General features: G+C 37.7%; 3 protein-coding genes across 11 annotated transcripts in view; 2 read left to right on the top strand and 1 right to left on the bottom strand.

Annotated features, from left to right (window-relative positions):
• The window catches only part of LOC109037398 (imaginal disc development protein B4), a 56,539-nt gene extending 53,558 nt beyond the window's left edge, over window positions 1-2,981 (top strand). Inside the window, exon 7 of the mRNA XM_019052034.2 lies at window positions 976-2,981. Within this exon, the coding sequence (XP_018907579.2) occupies window positions 976-2,852 (1,877 nt within the window). The 3' untranslated portion in view covers window positions 2,853-2,981. The remainder of the gene's footprint in view (window positions 1-975) is intronic.
• A 594-nt stretch (window positions 2,982-3,575) lies between these two features.
• On the bottom strand, window positions 3,576-14,574 carry LOC109037400 (troponin C, isoallergen Bla g 6.0101). Of its 4 annotated transcripts, XM_072300524.1 has the most exons (7): window positions 14,238-14,377; window positions 11,503-11,691; window positions 9,579-9,606; window positions 7,802-7,945; window positions 6,637-6,765; window positions 4,731-4,862; window positions 3,576-3,733 (listed from the first exon to the last, which is right to left on the bottom strand). In XM_072300524.1, exons 2-7 carry the CDS (start codon window positions 11,536-11,538, stop codon window positions 3,705-3,707), a joined length of 498 nt encoding a protein of 165 aa, XP_072156625.1. In that variant the 5' UTR covers window positions 11,539-11,691; window positions 14,238-14,377; the 3' UTR covers window positions 3,576-3,704. The 4 variants fall into 4 exon arrangements, with proteins under 4 accessions (XP_072156625.1, XP_018907592.1, XP_018907593.1 ...); XM_019052047.2 differs by lacking the exons at window positions 11,503-11,691; window positions 14,238-14,377 and adding an exon at window positions 14,422-14,574; XM_019052048.2 differs by lacking the exons at window positions 11,503-11,691; window positions 14,238-14,377 and adding an exon at window positions 12,819-13,011.
• Window positions 13,542-15,661, top strand: part of LOC109037399 (interferon-inducible double-stranded RNA-dependent protein kinase activator A homolog) — a 37,004-nt gene continuing 34,884 nt past the window's right edge. For all 6 annotated transcript variants that reach the window (XM_019052037.2, XM_019052043.2, XM_019052042.2 and 3 more), the window contains exon 1: window positions 13,542-13,794. In XM_019052037.2, coding sequence (XP_018907582.2) covers window positions 13,780-13,794 — 15 coding nt within the window. In that variant the 5' untranslated portion in view covers window positions 13,542-13,779. The remainder of the gene's footprint in view (window positions 13,795-15,661) is intronic.

The raw sequence follows: 15,661 nt of genomic DNA, 5'->3' as shown, positions 1-15,661 counted from the left end.
GGGTCGATACAATATGCACGACATTACTGTGCGCTACATATCTCCAGAGTTGAAGGCACTTTTATCTTCCTTTTCACCCGGAGCATGTTAGTATGTTTCATTCCAACATTCTAATGTAACAAATGTACTAACACGAGTGCATAGAGCGCTGAGGAAATTACTGTTTTAAGAAAATCCAGTGATCAATTACCTCAAAAAATGTCGACTTAATATGTTCAAAGGAGACTCTGTATTCTTTGATTCTGTGCATCATTATTGGGATTCAATTTTCTTTAGACCAAAGTTACCTTATCGCGTAACCGATTTTTTGGCTTTCTTAGTTTTTCTTGATTACATTACTTATATACGTTATTTGACAGAACGTAATCGTGGATATCAAATACTTGATAAAATACTTATGATAAAATACCGATAAATACTTGATTTAATTTATTTTAATTGATATAATAGCAGCGATGTGTTGGTTTGAATGCAATTTGATACAATCGATAAGATCTTTTAGATTATAGTGGCTTGAATTCAAACGTAAGCGCAACTTCTCCCAATGATTTCAATGAGAATAAATCTATATTTCAATGAGAATAAATCGATATTTCAATGAGAATAAATCGATACTCATTGAGTATTCAATATTCGTTGTGACGAAAGACTAGGGTCTTGTATTTTAGCGTAAAACTATGAAAGACAAGAAGTTTTAAATTTCTAGAAAAGAATATTTACACACTTATTACACTTATTTACTTACTTTTCCGCCCTATGTGAATAAATTGAGCGATTACAGCGGTGATTTACATCGGGCGAAAAAGTAAGTAAATAAGTGTCATAATGCAACCCGATCGAGAAAGTCAAAACACAAGAATATTTGTTTGCTTCTGATCTAGTTTCCCTCGAAAAATTATTGCACCCGCTTGATTATTAAATCCTTGGCGACTTCCGATGTGCCCTTTGTAATTCCATCAATTTTAATGTTCACAGGGTCAATGTTGCTTGAAAGTTATCACAAGGAAGACGTGATTTTGGCCTGCGTTCTTGACGGCGGGTCTACTCCTAGAGGAAGCCTATCATCGAATGATAGCAGAAATAAGACTGATCAATACAGACTCCTAGAAATCGACATAAACTCGAAGTTTTTCATCATGAGGCCCACGGAACACGAGTACGACGAGCTGCGCCTTTTCAAATCTCCCAAAGTGCAGAAAGCCTTGCGGTTTTGCCACGAAAACGGCGAGAAGTGGTGCAAGCAGCTCAAGATCATCCATCATATCTATCCAGAGAACGTGATCAAAGAGCTGAACGCCATCAACGAAAAGAGTCTCGAGAGCAACAAGAAAGAGAAGAAATCAAGACGAGTGTCTCTAGGCGACAAGAAGACGGTCAAGTCTGCCTCCTTCAGATTTTCCACCTCTTACGGCCCTGAGGATCCACGACCCCTGTACAGAAATCTCAACGCTCAAAATGTAGCCTCGATAGCGACCGCGGTAACGACTACCTCCACTACTAACTCGACGTCGACCTGTGATTCGAATTCCCTCTACCTTAATCTCGCCAACCACAGACTCATCCATAAGAACTTCGGTGGGAACGAATGTTTCTCTTTACCAATGATGAAAACAGAGAGGAACATTTTCGACAACGAACTCTTCCGCTCCAAAACAAGTTCCTCTCCCTCCTCGACGAAACAACCGCCACCCCTTCCATCGAAACCTCCCTCTTCCCGCGGCTCTAAGAATTATCTGAATCCTCCCTCATCACCCCCTCCTCCCCCACCTGTGTCAAAACCCCCGGCAGCCCCTCCTCAAAACAGTCCCCCTCTGCCTCCACCAAACTTCGTCCTATCGAACAGCAATAGCAATAGCAGTAGCAGTCGAGTGAGCAAGCACAATGAGAGTAGTCTACCAAATGTAAATAGCATCAACTCAGGATCCTCAAACGTAAACGATAGTTTTAGTGATAGCAACACTTTAAGTGCAATGGAAAGACTGGATATGTTAACCAATTCATCGAGTATAAAATCAAGAAACGAAGACGCGGACATCAGCCTAGCTTCCTTAGATAGTTACCATAAATCCGAAAAACTTCCTCAGAGCAATAATAGTGGCAATCGCGGTAGGGACAGCAATCCGAGCAGCAATAAAAGTAGTTTAAAATACAATCACGTCAGTAGTATCGAAATCAGCAACAACGAGAAAAACATTATCATAAATAATAGTAGTAAAAGTAGTAAGAGTAGTAAAACAAAATCAGATAAAGAGCTAGTCACGTATTTAAACAAAAACAATCATGTTACCAATAGCAAAAGTTCGAGCAACCCGAAAACCAAGCCAGAAAGAGATAAGAGCGTGGATCAATCAGTTCGTGATGTTGACAAGTTCAAAATTGCGCCTGAGGCTGATTTCAAGTATAGGGTAATTAGAAAAACTGTCAACAATTACTCACACCAGCCCACTCAAGAGCCAATGTCCTTGGATAGCGCTGAAAGACCCGTCTACAAGACACGGCTGTTGGTTCAAAATGTTGATTCAACCCCAAAATCCCTAAACATCCCCTACACACCGGTCATTGATCTACCTTTGAAAACCAATGTCACAAGTAACAATTTAAAAACGGAAATCCCGTACACGAATGTTAAGGATGCTATCTCTCCCAATGAGTCGGACGTTTCGTCTGGGTCAAGTGAGAATGTTTACGCCGAAATCGGTGATGTTTATCCAACCAATGATCGCAGGTATTTTTCTTTCAACTACAACAATAAAGCGAGGTTACGTCCGTTCAAATTGGATTACCAAAGTGGCGGTAGTGATGGATGTTTTTCTGGTACTAACTCGAGTTCGAATAATGATGGATCTGTATGATAGTTGTAAACATATCATTTAGTTCAAATTGTACAAATTTTTGTGTATACTTGTATTAGTCTTAAAGCTTCACTCAGTGATATTTAAGTATACTTACTAAGAAAGGATTAAAAAGCAACCTTCTCTTCATTCTGTTGTTTTTGTTCTTCTCCGTCTTCAACTCCCTTTGATAATTACAATTTTTCAAGCCACATTATGTAATATTTACTCAGACAAGGTCAAACCAGCAATTATTTGAAAGATTAGGGGAATTATAAAACATAGCTGACCTTATAGAAATTTTATTTTCAACCGGGCTCTGTGGCTTCCATGTAATTTTAAAAATACATTGAAAACGTAATTAAATACTAGCCACGAAGAGGTTGAACGTCTGGTGTATACTTGGAACACGATCGTGAATTGTTCATGAATTATTCATTTTTGGAATTTGCTGAGTGAATGCAGGCGCAAATTGTTTCAATACGATTACTCATGGGCATGTATATTTTTAAAGTGAGAAATATTTAAATGGGAACAGACAGACCTCATCAAACGGCAAATCCTTCTATGCCTAACACTTAACATAGCAATGCGTATGATGGACGTAAATCGGAACTGTCAACTTCCTGTAATTGTTCATTTTTTCCCTTAAATAACTTTTACTCGCAATAAGTCTCTTGAATAATTTAAATTATTCCACAGATAAATGAAAATAAAGTGGAGATAGTTGCAGTGAAAAAAGTCTTTAGTCTTCCTTATTCCCATTTATTTGATGCTTTAACACTAATTCAGTCTTTTCAGTCATTATCATACAAAAAAGTTTGGTTCCGTCTTGTGCGTTGTTTTTGTGACACTTCTCAGGTTTGCGCCATTTTATTCCCCAGTCATGACTTCCATGAATTCTAAAACAAAATAATTAATAAATGCAATTAAAGTGACGCCTTAAGAAAATGCTCATGTTTAAGTACAATTTTAACTCCAGTTTTCACTTTAAAAAAAAAAAAAATGCACTAATTTATTGCAATAGCCCCCCCCCCCCCCCCCATGAACTATTTGAGCTATTTCCGCATGTAGATCCCGCCAACAGTACTGCCGTGCTAAGAAAAAAACGCCTTTTGAACATTCGAAAATGGCCAAATTTCCTTCGATAAAATGTTCTTTTTTAAGGAAACTTATGAATATTTGTCCTCAACATTTTCAAGAACTTTAGGCGGAATTGGGAACCAAATTATCTGAAAATTGACAGAAAAATGTTCATAGGCTTACCACGGAATTGGGGTTTTATCAAAGAAAATTTGGCAACGCCTAAAGGTTCATATGGCGTTTTTCCTTACCACGGCAGAGTAGCTGCAAGTATTTTTTGGCGCGTGTTCGGTTCAGAAGACGCAATTCCCCTTCGACTGTGCATATTTTATAAACTAGACGTGTCGACTATTATTCGTCCCAAATTTATCGTCGATCCCAAAAAAACGTTGTTGTTGTGAGCTGGTAGAAAATAATAGCATCATGCACAAATTACAATGGTGTTTCAAAATTGAAATCTGCAGTTTGTAAAGCATTGATCACCTGGTCATAGGCAGTGGGAGTCGAAATAAAAGTTTCACTTCGCGCCCAGTTAATTTTCTTTTTAATTTAATTTTTTAAGAAAACATTGGCTTCTTGAACTAGAATTTAAAAATCTGCGTATGTGCTTGTGATAGGTCTCTTTACTGATCTGATTTAGCTTAATTATGAAGCTAAATGGTGTACATGAAGTCTTATTTGATTGAATGCTAATACTCATTGTTACGCACTTTCTTCTTTCGATGATCCTCAAAGAATAAAATCATACATAACAGCCGTAGACTGATTTCACTGTCATAAATTAAAAAAAATATTTGAATGTCACAAAAAACTTACCGTCAAAGTCTACCGTTCCAGATCCGTCAGCATCAATTTCCTCGATCATTTCATCTAGATCATCGTCAGTCATTTTATCATCTAGTTCGTATAAAATTTCCCGTAAAACATCAGTTGTTATGTATCCGTTTCCTGGAAATTTACGGAAATAATCAAATTAAGCTTTAATTTCAAACAGACATTATGCGTCTTGTGTATCATAACATACTCTTCATCATAATTAAGTAACAACTTCGATTGCACGGACCATGACTCGGTCCATATGGGAATAGCTGAGTCTCTAGTCGTGGTAACCGAATTTTTTTGTTACAAAAGCCGAACTTTGGCTCGGGCAACCAAAGCCGTCGGTGAAGAACACGAGTCTCTCTATTGCTAGCGAACAATTTAGTTGTCTGAACCGAAATCAGATTCATATAACCAAAAATTTGGTATTCCATGTAAGCCGAAAAAGTAACCGACACGTCTTCTTGGAAATTTCTTCTGTGAATGTGCTTCACTCATTCAAATTATTCACAAAAAATATCGAAAAGAGACTTTGGTTAGCTTAATTTTAAAATGATACAATTTACTGGAAGTTGCAACCGCAACGTTGCACACTTTTCGACTTTAGACATGAATTATTCTCCATTCTAAATGTAAGGTAGACGGGCTAATGAACTATAGCAATCGACAAATTTTAGCTTTTGCACGAATTGTGTGCCTGATTTTTTCTCTGATAGGTATGCAAGTACTGATATCAAAGCACGATACATAGCATGCCGCTTACTTGGCCTATTAAAAAGAGATCCTGGAGAAACTGTTCTTAAATGGACTAAATTTTGCGATTTGGAACTACAATTACTGGCTCAGTTTAAAAACAACGCAGGCATGCACAGACCCGGATTTACGGGGTGGCTACATGGGCCGCGGCCCATGGCAGCAAATTTTGCAATTTTTTTAGATGTATTTAAAAAATTGGATTCAGAAAAAAAATTACAAACGAGAAAAGGCGACAAAATCTCTCATTGCCGGGGAGTACAGTAAGTACGTGTATTTTGTCGTCTTTCGGAGATACAAGAGACAGTATCTTTAATTAGTCGAGTTAAGAGAGAAACCAAACACACAGTTCGGCTTGGAACGGCGCGGCGCAGAGAGGAATGATGACGAGGGCTTGAAAAGGAGAAGCCCCACCTCGGCGCGGCGCGGCGGTCGGCTAGTAACACATATTAGCGCCTACAATACTACACGAATACTTCACGCATTGCGTCAAACACAGTGCGGTCAGCGCGAAACGCATAGCGCCTACAAGACTGCGCGAATACTTCACGCATTGCGTCAAACACAGTGCGGTCAGCGCGGCGCGGCGGCAGAAGTTAAAATTATTAAACCACACTAATTATGTTTGCTCTTTCATAATATTGTTTTCATTTCTTCTAAATAAAATGCCTTGTCCACACAGAGATAGGTTTACGAAACTTAACTTTCGCGCTAAGTTCCGTAAACTTTTGCTGGTAGTGTTGGCAGGGCTTTCGCAAAAACATGTTTCCGACACGAGTAAATGCGTCTTATGCACCCCTTCCCCTCTGGCACGTTCACTTGATGGTTTTTATTGGTGTTTCAAAACGAATGAGAAGGGGCGGCAAAATACAGGCGGCCCATGGGTGGCAAGTAGATGAATCCGGCCCTGGGTATGTACCATTATAGTTTCCCTGCACACATAGGTACAAGGTACTTTTATGGATGAGCCAGTAATTCTTGTTCCTGATTGCAAAATGAAGTCCCTTGAAGAGGATTTTTCCGATTATTTTTATCTTCCCCTCCTACGACCAATTATGTAAATTGCAGGTGTCCTCTTTACAATCCCTATTTCTTCAAATGGGAAAACAAACATTTCGACGTGAAGTAATGATTTTCTGCCGATAATTACCTTCTTTATCATATAAACGGAATGCCTCACGAAGCTCGGCACGCATGGCAACAGGGTCTTCCTCCTGGTCTTCGGATAGAAACCGGGAGGCCAATTCACAAAATTCGTCAAATTCCAGCTCTCCGGACCCTTGAAAGAGAGAAAATCATGAATTCAATTTTTCAAAATCTTTAATAGAAATGCCTTCATTAACTCTGCCGTGCTAAGAAAGAACGCCGTATGAACATTCGAGAATTGCCTAATTTCCTTCGATAAGATGTTTAGTTTTGAGGAAAATTATGAGCATATTTCCTTGAAATTTTCAGAAGTTTCAGATCAAATTACAAAGAAAATTATCTGAGAAATCGGCAGACAAATATTCAAAAAATTTCCTGAAAACCAGTGATTTGCCAGAGGGACTTTGGCAACGCCTGAAGGTTCATTCGGCGTTTTCCCTCAGCACGGCAGAACTATACATTTGACTTGTTCATTCATAATGCGCTGAAAAGAAAGCCCCCTAACGTTATTCTAGATTCTACATTTTTTACAAATTGACAAAAACGAAAAAGTACAAGACATAATCGTCTAATTTCAGAGTTTTTTATCTCCGTAATTGTAATGGGTATGCCATATTTTGGGAAACTCAGTTAATGGTGTCTTCCACCGCATTTTTATGAACCGGGAGTTCTCTAATCATGGATTAATGAGACAAAACTAGGAGGAAGCTAGTATATGCTTTAGATATATGCAGATAACATGTGCATGCATATTAATGTTTCGGATAACGTCATCCATTATTCTCTTACAAAACCCATACCGCAAAATCTAAGATCAAAGTTTTGCTTGGACATATTTCCCCTCACTTTCCTCGACAAAGAGGATTATTTAACCGTTGGGGTATAATTCAACTGTTAGTCAATTTTGCATTTATCTCTAACTGCCAATGTGGGATCTGACAATTGCGCGACAGTTGCTGACCGATCAATCGTTATAAGATGCTTCCCAACGTATCGATGCGTTCCCAAGTTTTCAAAAAATTAAAAAAAAAAAAAAAAAAAAAAAAAAAAATCCGTACCCAAATACCCTTACTCGACAACCATCGATCTATGATGACAACTTTAGAAAGGTTATTTTTATTGTCTGAGAAACAGCATACGGAGAAAATATCTCAACATGGGTATCATACCATCTGCGTCGACTTCGGCAATAATTTGTCTGAGTGTTGGTGCGTCTTGGGGATGACCCATCATCTCCAGAATTGTTCCAATTGTATCCGTAGGAATGCATCCTTTTTTCTCATGATCAAATGCGTCAAACGCGTTTTTCAGCACTGTAAAATCCCATCAATATAATGCACACAAGAAATTGAAACAAGTATACATAAAATTCATCGAATAAAATGGAAAGACATGGACGATCAGTCAGTATTGAAGGTCTAAACTGACTGATATCATTCCGCGTTTCTCATGCTGAATCGATTGAATATCATGCTGGCTCAACATAATATTGATATAATTCAACTATTGGATTGCGGGGGAAACTAGCACTGTACTGATATGCCGATGTCATAAAGATATGCTGATATCATACTGATACGCTGATATCTCACTGACGTCGTGTCGGGAAATTAGTCGTTTCACATCTTGATATCATGGTGATCGACTTTACCAGGCTAGACATCTTTTTCCGACCGATAATCCCTCGAAATATCAATACAGAGGCGGATCCAGCAACTTGGCAACACCGGATTCCCTCCGCTTAAACCTATGTTAAATAATCGATTCTCGATGGAGCACCTGGCCCCTCTAAGAATCGATAAATTTCCATGGGTTTAAATGGTGAAAAACAACATTGCCAATTTGCTGGCTCCGCCAATGATTATGGGGGGAAATGAGAGTAACAGAGGAGAGACGCAGAAAATAGGACGGGGCAAATGGCAACCATCTTTTCGCGGTAATCCAGGATTGCGCAAAAGGTCTAAGCAAGTATACGAGGATTGCGTGAAAAAGGCATCAGGATTGCGCGAAAAAGGCATCAGAATTGCGCGAATAGAAACCTGAACATCTGCCAGAGGAATGCGCGAATTTAAAATGAAGTTAATTTAACGTAGAAGTCTGGCAAAACAAAAAACATTTGGAAAATAAACGCAATTTGACAGGTCATCGATGTCTTACCTTCTGATGATAAATGAAGTGAAAAGATTTAATAATGGTTGTGGGTATAAAGAACTATCCTAACTTTTCTCGGAAAAAATATTTAATCGGGAGAAACGAGGCAACGTTGGAATGCTCATACGCCGTAGACATAACATTGGCCTTTTAAGCTCTATTATTCGATGCCGCGATGATTCAAATAACGCGAGTTCGAATAGTGGCGAAAAACGAAAAGGGACATGTGTTAAACGTACATTAGCGCCTGAAAGACTTTAGGAATACCTCACGTATTGCACCAAACAGTGCGGTCAGCGTCAAGCCCATGTTAGCGCCTACAAGAATGCATGAATACTTCTCGCATTGCGCCAAACGCAGTGCAGTCGATCAGCAGGCGTGAAAAGCATATTAACGCCTACAAGACTGTAGGAATGCTATAGGACTGCGTGTCATCATTCTTGACTTTCTGCTCCAGTTTTTACCATAATTAAAGGGAAAATATGTATCTTTATTGTAACGATGTAGAAACTCGAATGATATTCAATTTTTTTTGGTTACGATAAAAGAAAATAGAACGAACGAAAATATCGCGGCGAAACTGTCGATAGTTTTATTTGAGATCATTTAAGTAAATTCAAACATTTAAGCATCAGGAAATATGAATCTTAAAACATAAACAGTATTTCACTTGGAGTTGAAACTCAAAATTCCAAAAATGAATTTTGAGACGAATATGATATGAGGGAAAATGATTGGCTACTATAGAGGCGAAGGATATCTCCATTATTAAACTATTCGTGCAATTTTACTTACATTTTACTTGGTCTTTGCTGAGCTCCTCCTGGAACAAAAGTTCAAAGCTCGGTTAGTCATGAGGAGACTAATTTTCTGGTATTTGTACTGAAGAGTTCAGCGGAAATGCACCAACTCATATTTTAGAAAAATTAATAAGGAAGGCAATAATACTCCGGTTTTCCGACAATATGCAGAGGAAGCCGCGCCGGATGTTGAAAAAATCGGATAATCGAAACCTCCAAAAGTGGCCGCAAAAATGTCATTTCAGGCTCTGTTTGAAACCGAAAATCACAAACCGGGCCAGTTTTCGATCGTATTTGTAAGACATGATCATGTTCATAAAAAAAAATCACAAAAACCACTCACACAGTATTCTTTTCTTGCCCGAAAAGCCTACGATCTTGGTCGTGCTGGCTAACTTGTTTTTGATGAAAAATTCAATTTTGACTACGTCGGATAAAGAAGCGACGGGCAATCGGTGGTCGGATAATCGGGGCATTACTGGAGTTTTGAATTGAAATAGTCATAAAATGATGTTCTCCTATTAAAAATTCGAAGTCAATTAAAAATAGTCTGATCACCAAAGTAGTTTTTAAACTTTGTCTTCTGCGCGACATGTCTGTTCCCCCTGTGTTCTAATTTTTTTCTATTTTTCAAGTTTATTCTCCCTCTTGAAATTAACATTTTTCATCTCAATTCTTTCTCAAAATTTCTTGATCTCCACTGTAATTTTCTTTTTACTAACCTCCTTTTGTATTGTTATTTTTCTTATTGAAATAAAAAAAAAAAAACTTCTCTTCAGGATTTCCTCATAATAGCCTTAATGGCGGAATAAAAATTCGAATTTCTTTCTCTCAATTCAAAACCCGATATGACTTGGTGCGATTCCGTTGAACTCAATCCATAATTGTTTCGTTACGTAAATACACTCAATTTAACCATAAATGCAAGTTCAGGCTCATCAAACATCAGACTCATCAAACAATAAGTACGTAATAGTGTTTCAGGCATCCAGATCCCTCGCAGTTTTCGTAAGATTTCTCAAACAGCTTTTTTTGGCGGGATGAGTCAATGCTATAATCATTCTACTTTTTGTTGAGTTCCATATATATTTATGAATGCATTAATTTAAAGAAATCGATCTAAAGAACGAACAAGTACATATTACTTGGTTCTTATCTATGTTTTAGAGTATGCATTAATTTCCAATCAACACAGAATATGCAGTACAAACGTTTAATTCATCAATCAAATTCAGTCATTTCGGTCAATAATAAACACACAAAAACTCCGTGATTCTACTTTATTATATTCTGAACTTGTACAGTAATTTTTAATTTTTGGATTTTTTAAAAATAGAAAAAGCACATCGTTCACAGAGATTTGCCTTGCTTTATTCGAACAATATTAGGAAATGAAAAACAATACAAAGTTGCGCATTTTAAACTCATACTCAAACGAGTATTGCCGAAAAAGCCAAGATGGCGCCCGAAAATATTCGTTCCGCGAGGGATACAATTCCGACCGCGCAACTTATTTGCCGCGATTTAAGATCTATGCAATCGCATCCACGAAGTCGAATGCAGGGCTGCACAGTGCACACATCAAGGCGAATCAAGGTACATTGTATTTTGTCCGAATGAATGAATCAGGCGTGAATCAAGGCGGGATAACTAAAAACAAGGGATAATTTTTTTATTTTTGGTAACTGGGTAGGGCAAAAACTAAAACGTCGTTTATCTCGTAACGATTTAAGTATAATAGTTATAATAATTGTCGAACTGAACATGTTTAAAATTATAAAGAGTACCAGAAACGGAGAGTAGGTAAGCCATGCTGAGAAATGTGCAGGGGCGTAAACATTTTTGACACAATCGTAATGAAATTGCCAAGTTCTCAACGAAATAAAAAATCATTTAGGTTAGCCATCTCAATACCTTACCTTCGGTATTTTTTTCGGTAAGGATGCCAGGGACATTTTTCAACTCGGGTTAAAATTCGACTGCCTTTCGAATCTGGAAAGTTTGATCCACAGAGGGATCCGTACTTCCCTCAGAGAAATAAATACTTGATTTATTGCGGAGAAATCCAAAATTCTATAGTATGTATTTTGTCCCAATTTTTGGCTCTCCTGAAAAATTTTCGGAGAGAAATATTAAATTTTTTCATCCCTGAGTCTTACACGTCATGTGATCAATAAATTATAAACTTAACTATCGGTTATTACGATTCAGTAGCAATCAGAGGGTTTTTCAACGCCTTTTTTTGCATAGTTATAGTACCTAGTGCCCCTTCAAACTCTAAGCTTTAGATTAAACAATAAAAATGAAACTAAAAAACAGCGAACTGATTAAATCAACTAAAGCTTAAGAGTTGTAAACCTCTTTCAAAGCAGACTGATTTCTAGATATCCCGTGGCATGATATCGATAATGAGTAGATTTATAAAATTAATTGCGCCTACCTAGTCCTCAATTGTACGGTAATTTCTGTTTAGGCGTCATGGAGAGTCCAGACCATCAATATTTGGGAAAAGCTTAGAAGAGGGGATTCTAAGGACTCCGGAACGACCAACAGTTAGTTTTCGAAATCCACGTATATGCCCCGCTTGTATTCATTTTCACGCGTTTTTCCGCGGGGAAATTTGTCAAAAAGGAATCAAGTTGGATCCTTTCGCACTTTTGAATTGTTTTATTATTTTTAGGTGCACTCATAATTCACGATTTTTAGCGAAATCAGAACGTAGATGATCAAAACTGGTTGTTTAATGAGATGTGGTGGGATCGAGACAATGCCACTTAATTCTCAAGAGTCGGAAGTAATAATTGTCTTGTACTGTCAAATCACTTTTTTAGTGACAAATAGTCATTTTCTCATTTAAGTTTAACCTGGCCATAATTAGGGGCACTTTCGCTCCCTTTTCTGCGGACTCTGCATTCCTAAAATGAGTGCCCCTCTTTTTAACTCGAATCATATCTTGACTTTATTAATTGCGCACAAATAAACCATGCTTGTGGCATCAGTATTTTTAAAAGGAGATTTAAAACAACAGATGAAATTTCACCTTAGATTCAGACATTGAAACGAAGTTTATGATCGACACAAATCTCGAACTTAGATTTACAGCCGAGGCGGAAGGATCACTCAAGACGAGCCACAATCACCAGTAACTCTCACAATACAAACATCACATTTCCTCTCAAGACAAACAGCATTTATTCACAAATTGAAATAGGTTAATAGGAATAGTAAAACATACCGACATGTTTAATCAAGAGATTTGAACTATAGTTGGTAATCAGAACCAATAAAACAATCGTCACCTTTCCGCGGCTGAGACTCGGAAGACTGTCATAAAATCAATTTGTTCTTTGGTTGCTCGCTCCCTTTCGTTGAAATTAGTTTTCAATTCTCTCGAGTTCAAAGTTCAAAACCATTTAGAATCCACTGCCAGTCTCACTGTCAGCCATTCCCCTCCTCCACACTTCTCTCCTTTCTGAACTTCAGCTCAAACCCCTTTGTTGATATTTAATTGCGCGCAAAGGAATTTTTATATCCGTTCCGCACATCATAAAATCACGCGTCTGAAATTTGGAATTTCAATCTGTTGTTATACGTACTACTATGCTCAGGAAAAGCACCGTATGAGCCATCAAATGTTGTCAAATCTCCTCGATAAAAAAGTAAAAGGAAGAAAAAAAGTGCAAATATCTTTCCGTGGCATTTTTGTTCCCGTTTAGAAACCTGTTTTTGAAACGCGTTTGAGAAATTTCGTTCGCTTTAAGTTTTAATTTTATTTGGACAATTTTTATCAACATAAAATTACATGTCCGTGCATTTTAAAGAGATTCAAGAAAGTTTTCTCTAAAATATATTTTTTAACGGGGAACTTTGACAACATTTCACTTTCCACGTGGCTCCTTCTCTTTGACACAACAGTTTATGATAGTTTTCGACTACGTAACATCCGCCTACCTACCTTTTCATCGCGTAAAAATTTCATTCAATCAGCGCATCACCATCCGAGGCACATTGACAGAACATCAACCATTTCATTCATGAATCGGTCAAAGTAGAGAATATCTGGTTACTATTTTGTTATTTTGTGCGGTAAATTTAAGAGATCAAATAATTCGTTGAATCAGTGGAAAAGTGCCACTCAGCCGGCTGAATGAAATAATGTCGGACTTTAAATTTTCAAATATCATTGAACTCAAAAAATGCCTGAGCCTGAGGTAAGTTATGCACATTTTAACTGGGTAATTTTGAATTTCGATGCGTGCAGCGAAGGTTTTTGGGCAAGATAGCAAAATATGATTGATCTTAGGGGGGTACACATTAATAGAAATATAAAAATATACACGAGATTTCTTAAAACACTGAAAAACTCAAAAGAAAATGTTAATGTTATCACAGTTCCTTTAATATAAGGAGGAGTTCCAATTGACACATTAGGTACCACGTGTCCTCCTCCAATATTAATTTCTCTCTCTTTTTTTCTTCCCTCGTCCAATCACACAAGTTACACCGAGCAAAAAGCTTATTTTTGGGTTCAGATAAATATGACAATGATCATTATGACCAAGATGATTGAATTTCTTTTCATACATCTAATTACGTCATTGATATTTTAAAACTGGAATTTTTAGAAAAAATTGCATTTAAATTTTAAACTCACAGCCTCAAAAATTAAATAAAAAATATTGGAAATTACAACGGCAATAAAACAAATGTTTTTGTTGGTGAATAAAATTTCCGATCAAACAATAACACAGAGATGAACGTGGAAAATACAGACCAATACAGCCACCTAGAGATGAGATGCAAACTAAAACTAAATGATCGAAAAATAATTGACTCACCACAAGCATTTTTATATATTCTGATACTTAGATACTATAAGACTTAAATTCTCAATGCTTGGATCTAGCAAGCTGAGCAGCTAATCTTCACAGGACTGAGCGCGTAATCTGCATAAGTACGCACAGCATTTAAAAGAATTCGGTGTCATCTCCCCTCTCCCGTCAATCAAGACCCCATAAGTCATCTCAGTCGAACTATGCAGGGCTTCTCAAAGTGCTCTTGGACTTTGTAGCCGATCTCAATCACAAGAATTCGCCATTCCAGTCAATCAAAATTATAGAAAGCTGGCAACACCGAATTTCCTCCATCTCAATCCATTATAAATATCGATTCTTGGTGCGGCCTTTCCTAAAATCGATTGTTTTAACTTTATGTATACAGAGGAAAACATTCTTGCAAAATTATAAGAATTGCCACAGATTTCAGTGCATATTCACTAGCTGTGCCTGAATTATTTCACACGAACTGAAATTAACATAAATATCCTTTTAGGTACTCCATTTTCAAATGGTATAGTGAGGATCATATCCATTAGAGTACCTGTATAGGGAGAGTAGCGACAGATCGGTTCATGGAGGGCTTAGGGCCCAAAAGTGCAGCCACCCTTCTGAGCAACTTCTAACACACAAAATTTCACTGCCAGCCTACAGATTTCAATTCTAACCAAGATGGCTAAGAATGTACATAAATGAGCGTTCTTTCGCAAAAATAAGTAAATTTATGCAAAAAGTAAACCAAATACATGCTTTCTAAACGACGGTTCGTAACAATTGTATTTGTAAATCGCTCTGGACATTCGAAATTCATAGGTTGGCTGCCCTTTTGGGCCCTAACTTTATTCGCGGAGGCATCGGTGAAGGCCTGATGGACTTTCGGAGTTTCAGATCTGTCGCTACTCTCCCTATACAGGTACTCTAATATCCATAGGCTAATCCAAAATGGGGGGGGGGCGTGGATGGCGTACGCCCCCCCCCCCCTTCGCCTGGAAGAAAGGAGGAAGAAAAATAGAAGGAAGGGGCAGAGGGATAAATAAGAAAAACCCTTACATTTGGTTATTATTTAGGACGAAATTGACTGAAACTGTGTACAAAAGCCTTCCAACATTTCAAAATTTTCTAGGGGAGGTCCCTGAACATCCTGATATCGATACATCAATTTCGAACGAAAAAAAATAACAACATGTGGGGCGCTCATAAATTCTGAAAGAAGTCGCGGAGACGCCCGATCCTCCTATTTTTT

This window comes from Bemisia tabaci, chromosome 5, assembly GCF_918797505.1.
Source record: "Bemisia tabaci chromosome 5, PGI_BMITA_v3".
Taxonomy (NCBI): Eukaryota; Metazoa; Arthropoda; class Insecta; order Hemiptera; family Aleyrodidae; genus Bemisia; species Bemisia tabaci.
The sequence above is the reverse complement of the archived record's forward strand: the minus strand, read 5'-3'. Positions and strand labels throughout refer to the sequence as shown.

Coding starts and splice junctions, on each gene's coding strand:
- LOC109037400 (XM_072300524.1), bottom strand. CDS start 11,538: ATGTCCCTGGCATCCTTACCGAAAAAAATACCGAAG. Junction 9,607..11,502: donor TACCGAAAAAAATACCGAAG/GTAAGGTATTGA, acceptor CTTTTGTTCCAG/GAGGAGCTCAGCAAAGACCA. Junction 7,946..9,578: donor CAGCAAAGACCAAGTAAAAT/GTAAGTAAAATT, acceptor GGGATTTTACAG/TGCTGAAAAACGCGTTTGAC.